General features: G+C 28.9%; 1 protein-coding gene across 1 annotated transcript; it reads right to left on the bottom strand.

Annotated features, from left to right (window-relative positions):
* Positions 1 to 1,612: 1,612 nt before the first annotated feature.
* Positions 1,613 to 7,134, bottom strand: LOC143192966 (alpha-tocopherol transfer protein-like). The gene is made up of 6 exons (XM_076398848.1): positions 6,802 to 7,134; positions 6,458 to 6,648; positions 6,052 to 6,143; positions 5,812 to 5,962; positions 3,756 to 4,060; positions 1,613 to 2,420 (listed from the first exon to the last, which is right to left on the bottom strand). The coding sequence occupies exons 2-6, from the start codon at positions 6,621 to 6,623 to the stop codon at positions 2,223 to 2,225; spliced, it is 912 nt and encodes a 303-aa protein (XP_076254963.1). The 5' UTR covers positions 6,624 to 6,648; positions 6,802 to 7,134; the 3' UTR covers positions 1,613 to 2,222.
* Positions 7,135 to 7,302: the final 168 nt, after the last annotated feature.

The following is a 7,302-nucleotide window of genomic DNA, read 5'->3' as shown; positions in this document are numbered from 1 at the left end:
CATGGCCTACCCATTGTATTTATTGAATTTATTGAATAAATATCTAACACTAAAAAGAGAAAAATAAAATAATTTTTACAAAAAAATTGAACCGACTACTAGATGTTTAACACAAAAAAACATTTTAAAATAAAATATGTACATAATAATCGTTGCAATAGCTAACTAAAAATAATCAAAAGCCTTATGTAACCTACCTACTACACGTATTTTATATTTCACTATATACACACAATTTAGCTTAATACATAGCTAAACCTATTTATTTATTTACAATATTATTGTTGTTGTTGCCGTGCCCAAATAATACGAAAATAATAATATAATTTTGTGACATATACAAAAAATTAAATTACGAACAAAACAAATCTGATTTTTTGCTCGGCACCGACTTCAAAGTGATCAGTTGATAGTAGTTAAAATAATATTGTGAATATAGTGATAGTCAATTTTTACAGTGACATTTTTCACAATATAGTTCGCATTTTAAAACACTATGGTTTGATTGTTTGACACAACTATAGTCTGACATCTATAGGCTTGCAATCTTTCAACTACAAATCTTAAGACAAATTATAAATATTCCTCTCCGAGATTGTACTATAAATCAAACAATCCGATTAAGGTGCGATAATCAGTGCATAGTTTAAAGAGCACATCCAAAGAAGAATATTGCAATCGTTTAAATACGTCTATCAAATGAAAGGTGAAGGAAGTACTCACAGACATGGCAAAATTGCCATTTTGTATGGACGGCATAACAAGCAGTTCAGAATTGGACCAAGATGATAGTAAGGTCGATAATATTTTCAATGTAAAGCTTTTAATTTATTCAGAAATAATACTGCTTGTCAAATATTGAAAAACATATTAGAAAATACGATTATACCTAATTATTGTCATTTTCCAATATATCATTTTTGCTCTATAATAAATGAGGTAATAAATGAAAGAAGTTTTACCTTGCATTTGCAAATCTCTTTTACCAATAATTTCCAACATATGAACGAACGTAGTTATTCTTTCGAGAAAATAACATAGGAATCAACTAAAATCAATTAGTATATCAGGTTTGCAGAATACTTTCACCTACAGACAAATACCTTCAAGCACCGTCACACCATCATCCATACAAAATAATTCGTCCTGAACTCAGTAATTTATAGGGGCTTCATCACATCTAAGCCAGTTTCTTTAAACCATGAAAAAAACCACTTTAGATGTTCCCTTTCTCAAAATAAATACAACTTGAGAAATATAAATAAAAATATATTTTATATTTTTTATTTTCCAAACGAACAAAAATATTTTTCAAGAAATTATACCAAAAGACATAAAATCAAGTGACAAACAAACAATAAAATGAACAATTAACAATGTGAAATATATCACAGTCCAGTTAGATTTGGCTGACCATGGTATTGATACTAATCACAACTTCCGATACTGATCAGCTTAGTAATGTCTAGTTTTAGCCACTCCACAACGCTATTTTAGCAGAAAACAAAGAGTGGTTTAATTAACTATTTATTAAACGTATTAAATTATAATACATCAAGAAAAATCAAAAACAGGATACTTGTCAATAGATGGAAAATATAATAAAACACTATTTTACTGCAGCAATATTTAATAAACATTATATGAGCTAAAATAAAGCCGCATATAACGCCTCGTAAATTCCTAACACATTAATTAAAACAACATAAAAACTACGTCGAACCCAAATTTTATATAAACTATTATATTTGCTTTATTACTTAGAGGCACATGCTTTAACACTGTGTGTGTATTTTATACATCAGTATTTTTCTTAATATAATATATTTCTCCCAAAATATTTACCGCTAAAAATAATTTATCAAAATAAAATATATACCAATATTAACACGTGTACAATGTTTAGAGATCTGATGATCAAGCTTATGTTTCCTAGTTAATTAGAAAACATGCTTAGCTCTAATTAAAATAGATAAGCCCTAAGTAAACCAATAAGAAAACACGCAATACTGTCCACTTTTCGAAAATATTTTCATATATAACAATTTTTATAACAAACAACACTCCTTTGGAATTTTAACAATGAAAATTGCTTTAAATAATACCTTTAGACCTAACTCTTATCGAAAATTATTTGTTCTAAAATGAATATTATTCAATTTAGTCTATAAAAATAAATAAAAATGCTTGTCCCCAATTTTTTTAGCATGAACTAATTGTTATTATTGTTTTTCAGCTTGGGCTACGTCTGTATTATAACCATAATTTTGAAGATTTTTAAAATATTCTTCGTTTGCTAGAAGCTCCATATACCAAGCTCTATTGTCAAAACTTCCACCGTTGCCTCCATATTCATTTGGAAGTACTTCAACAGATACGAATCCATGAAGAGCATGAATATCACTGCCATGCAAATATATCTAAAATATAATATATAATTTACGTAAGTATGATAATAATTAAATTACTATAATTAATATGTAATATACAGAATCAACTAATCATATTTTAACATATGAAACGGACTAGACCATTATTGTCTTAGACTGTAAAACGCCGAAGATGTAACATAGACGATAGCGGGGTATCCCGCAGTCCAGATTTATCCCCCATTTAACTTTTTCCTGTGGAAGTGAATTAATACATAAATAAAATTAGGTGTTTTGAATTCCCTATTACATTGTTAAAAACATTGTATATCGATGTAGTTGTCTAACATATCACATTCCTTATAACGGTGTGAATACTATTTATATTTAAAAACTGTATTACTCCACAACAGCAACTGATATATCCCTCCATTCCTATTGCATATTCAGTGATTTTAAAAGAAACATATAAACAAATTAAACTAATTTTAGACTTAATCAAATACAAAGAATAAAAAGTTGTTGCTATATTGCTTGGACTACAAGAAGGTTTCACAGCATATTGTCGTTTCTTCTGGTTGTGGGACAGTAGAGAGACCAAAAACCACTATGAAGTTAAATATTGGACAAGAAGAACTGACTTCGTTTGTGATAAATCAAACGTTAAATATAAACGTTCTATTCCACAAGGAAATGCGATTCTTCCATCCTCACATATAAAACTTGGTTTAATGAAAAATTTTGTCAAGGCCATGGATTGAAATGGTACAGGACTTTTTACATTTAAAAACTATTTTCCTTAAATTAAATTAAGTGACCATTTAGCAAATGACTTGCCTTTAAAAATAAATTTCTTATATTCCCATTTAGATTTGGAATGATGAGTGATGAATAAGATGAACGTTTTCACCAGTATATAAACAGATAGAAGAGCGTTATCAAGGAAGGTGGAATGCTCAATTGTTAGAAGATTAGTTCTGGTTTGTAATGAAAGAGTATTCTACTGTTCACAGAAGAAACATTTTCTTTCAGAATATATGGCTCATTTTTTATGTTGACTACTTAAACCTAAGCTATTTTGATTCATTGTCTATTTATAAATACATATTACTATTTTTATAAATAAATATGACTTAAAATTTTCATACTGTCTTTATTTATTTATTTATAGTACTTTAATTTATCGTAACCTTAAAATGGTACGTGCTACAAAAAAAAATGTTTAAGTTTTTATATTCATCTGGTAAAAAATCTAATAAAAAAAACTGTCAATTGAAATAAAATATATGTTTAAGGCCATTTAAAATTTTAAAGGACTTTTGATCCACTGTATACAATAATATACATAAATATTGTATTAAAAAATAACATAATATACTTTCTTACCCGTTTCTTAATTTTGTCTTTAAGGAATGGTTTGAGCACGGTCATTATAGCATCAAAGTAGAATGGTTCGTTAATAACATGAAAACCCTTGAAACGTAATGGAAAGGTCTCCTGCACGAGCTCGACCATTCTCTTCGCATAATAAGGAGTAAAAAACTTGGCGTGCTGTAGAGAAAGACCCGCCATATCTAGGATAACGACTAATCCCGCAATTTGAGTTTCCGGTTCTCGCACTACATGCTCCAAAGCCAAGATGTTTGTTCTAAATATGTCGTCTATGGAAACCTTAGACGAGTCGAAGTTATCTAAAAAAATAACATAATTGTACAACATTACTTTAGTAGTTAAAAGTTATTTAATAGTAAAAATCAGAATAATAAGTTTAGTTTAAATTTAATAATATTAAGATTTATTTATATTAATTAAATTATTTCTATAATAACGCATGTGCTAAAAATGGCGAAAAACTGCATTCACCGCTTTTTCAGCTAGTACTGACCTTTAAAAGAAACCTATTTTTTTCGTTATATTTTACTCATAAGTTCTAAGAGTGACACTACTTTTGTTATTTTCAAAACAATGCATCAAAAACAATTTGGCGTTCTAATTTTACATTGCTTCTAGATGGGAAAAAATACAGTTCAAGCAAAGCAATCGCTTGAAAGTTGTTATAAGGACTCCGCTCCATCAGAAACAACAATAAAACGTTGGTTTGCTGACTTGGTGGTCGTAGAGACACCGATCATACAGAACGCTGTAGACGTCCAAATGAGATGGTAATACCAGAAAACATCAAGAAAATCCACAAAATCGTTTTGAATTATTGAAAAGTGAAGTTGCGTGAGTTAGCTAACATCGTAAAGATATCAAAAAACGTGCTGGTTTTATATTGCATGAGTATTTGACTATGAGAAAACTTTATTCAAAGTGGGTGCCACGTTTGCTCACTGTTGGCAAAAACAAGAACGTGTTGATGATTATGAGCAGTGTTTGGACATGTTTAACCGTAACAAACCGGAATTTTTGTGTCGATATGTGACAACGGATGAAACATTGATCTATTACTTCACTCCGGAATCAAAAAAATCGTCATCTGAGTGGAGAGCAACGCGTGACAGACCTATTTTGAGGTAAAGATAAATCGTTCAACAAAAGTGGTATTGAAAGGTTAGAGCGGCACTAGAATGATTGTGTGGCTCTTGATGGAGATTATAATGTATAATATAGATGAATAAAGCCAATTTTTAACAAAAAAAACGCGTTTTTTTGTTACGCTCGGGACTTTTCAGCCCATGTGTTATATGAATTTTTATAATTTCTATAATATATGAAGCTTTTAGTGCTTAAAATAACCTAACATGTTAACCTATAAATTATCTGTCATTTTAAATAGAGAAAAAGAAATTAATTCTAGTTTTTAATTTCTCCCTGTAGTAAATAAACCCGTTTTACACGCCTTCAAGTGGTCCAAACGAACAAAACTTGATTATAACTTTATATGTGATTCATTCTAAGTTTGTTTATTCTGTGGTCATGACTGAATCAAAACAGGAGATTGAGGAGCTATGGATATAACAGGAATCCATAAACTGGGTTTAGAACAGACGTATTAAAATTCAAGAAAATTATATCGAAAATGAAGAAATATTTTGAACTGCAAAACTTACAGGACAACCTCGCGTCAATAATTGTACTGAGCGAAATAACCTTACTATATACACTAACATATTCCCTACGTAATAATGTAAAAAATATATATAATTAACTATTATAACACACTAAATGTACCAAATAACTTATTAAGTTCAATAAGCAATCGATAACGTATTTATAAAAATAAGGAAATCAAAGGTTTAATGGCTGCATATAATATTCAATTCGGTAAAAATCAAAGTCGATTAAGCAAAATAATAGTCGTATTGGTTATGTGCGTTAATAGTACTTTTATTGAAATAAAACTTATTTCATGTTGTTTATAGTTTAACGATTAGCTAATATGATTAAAAAATATATTTAAAATAGCATGCCTAATATAAAGAATCATACTATATCTTACCTACGCGAATTATGTAAACTCTACGGCCCCATTGATCTCGATGCGTTAACATATTTTGAGCTTGAAGTTCAATTGTTTTAGAACATTCGGAAGGCAACGGACAAGCAAATAGTTCAGGACATTTCAATTTCATTAAATAGTATCTCTGCAACTAAAAATCAAAGTTTATCAGCGTTTATTAAGATACTACTTAAGATTGCTAAGCTGTGTTAATTTATTTTCACAAAATAAGAAGCATACCATTTGAAATGCCTTTTTGCTATTACATTTTCTTGCCCTTAAAAATCTAAGTAGAAACTCATCTGTATTAGGCACTTTAAGATTAGGATCATCTGCAAATATTAAATTTATGAGATATTAGATTAGATAATGGTCTTAAACAATCTAAAAATGTAATATAGAAAATATACCATCTTCAACCATCTCGAATAATCTTGTTGCAGTGATATGGAGATAATAATCTCAACAAAATGATCAATATATATTTTAGGATGTACCCATTGTAATATAATTAAAAAATGCATAACAACAACACTCAAAAATGATATATTTAAAATATTAAAAGTTGAAAAAAGAAACCAAATATATGCCTTGTCCAAAGATAATTTTATATTATTTTGTAAAATTATATAACAACATATCTTACTTAACACCAAACCCCTTAATGTTTGCATTTCGACTTGGTAATTTTCTTCGGTCTCGTTCAATTCTTTTTCTGCTCGAAGACGCCATTCTGTATCCAAGGAAACGCTGCTTTCCGAGTTCGTTAATGACTCACTTTTAAACCGACTAAATGAATTTTCCATTGGCATTATTTAAATAACAACCTGTGTACATCTAAAATCGCAATTAGAAAAATTAAATTGTTAGAATCACATTAAAATTAAAGTGAATACAAACATTACAAATACCATAAAATATTAATAAGGTTATAAAAATAAAATATTTTCCATAATAATATATATTTATGAAACACTATATTTTACTCACCTAATTGTATTTGCCCAAATTTGAAATATTACTAAACCATTTCTAACCTTGATCCTGGAAATAAACACATGCATTTGAAGGTTGTATTATCGAATTTTCATTTGAGGGGTAAAATGATTCAACCCATGAAAATTTCCTTCAAAGCGCAAGTGCTAAAGCGTTGTGCATAACTGAAATTTAGGTCATTCGTGGCGATAGATTTGGCTCTTTTAAAAATTCGAAATGCATTATAACATTCTGAAGAAATGTTTACTTGTAATTATTACAGCTTTTGATTGACTTGTGGCAAATAGAAAAACTTCAAGTAACATTTTTATAGTTTTAATACTGAAAAAAAATGGACAAAAATTAGGTAGCTCTAGATACAATTTACACTACCTGTTAATCCAGCACGAACGAAGGCTTAACACATATTATGATTTTTGTTATCGATTTTCTAAATAGATGACCGAAGTTCGTCCATGGTCGTAAATCAACCTGAGTATCTTTTATTCATAACTC

This window comes from Rhynchophorus ferrugineus, unplaced genomic scaffold, assembly GCF_030347505.1.
Source record: "Rhynchophorus ferrugineus isolate W39M unplaced genomic scaffold, kcgeb_rfMv2 rfM3, whole genome shotgun sequence".
NCBI lineage: Eukaryota > Metazoa > Arthropoda > Insecta > Coleoptera > Curculionidae > Rhynchophorus > Rhynchophorus ferrugineus.
This window is presented reverse-complemented; position numbering and strand designations above follow the sequence as displayed.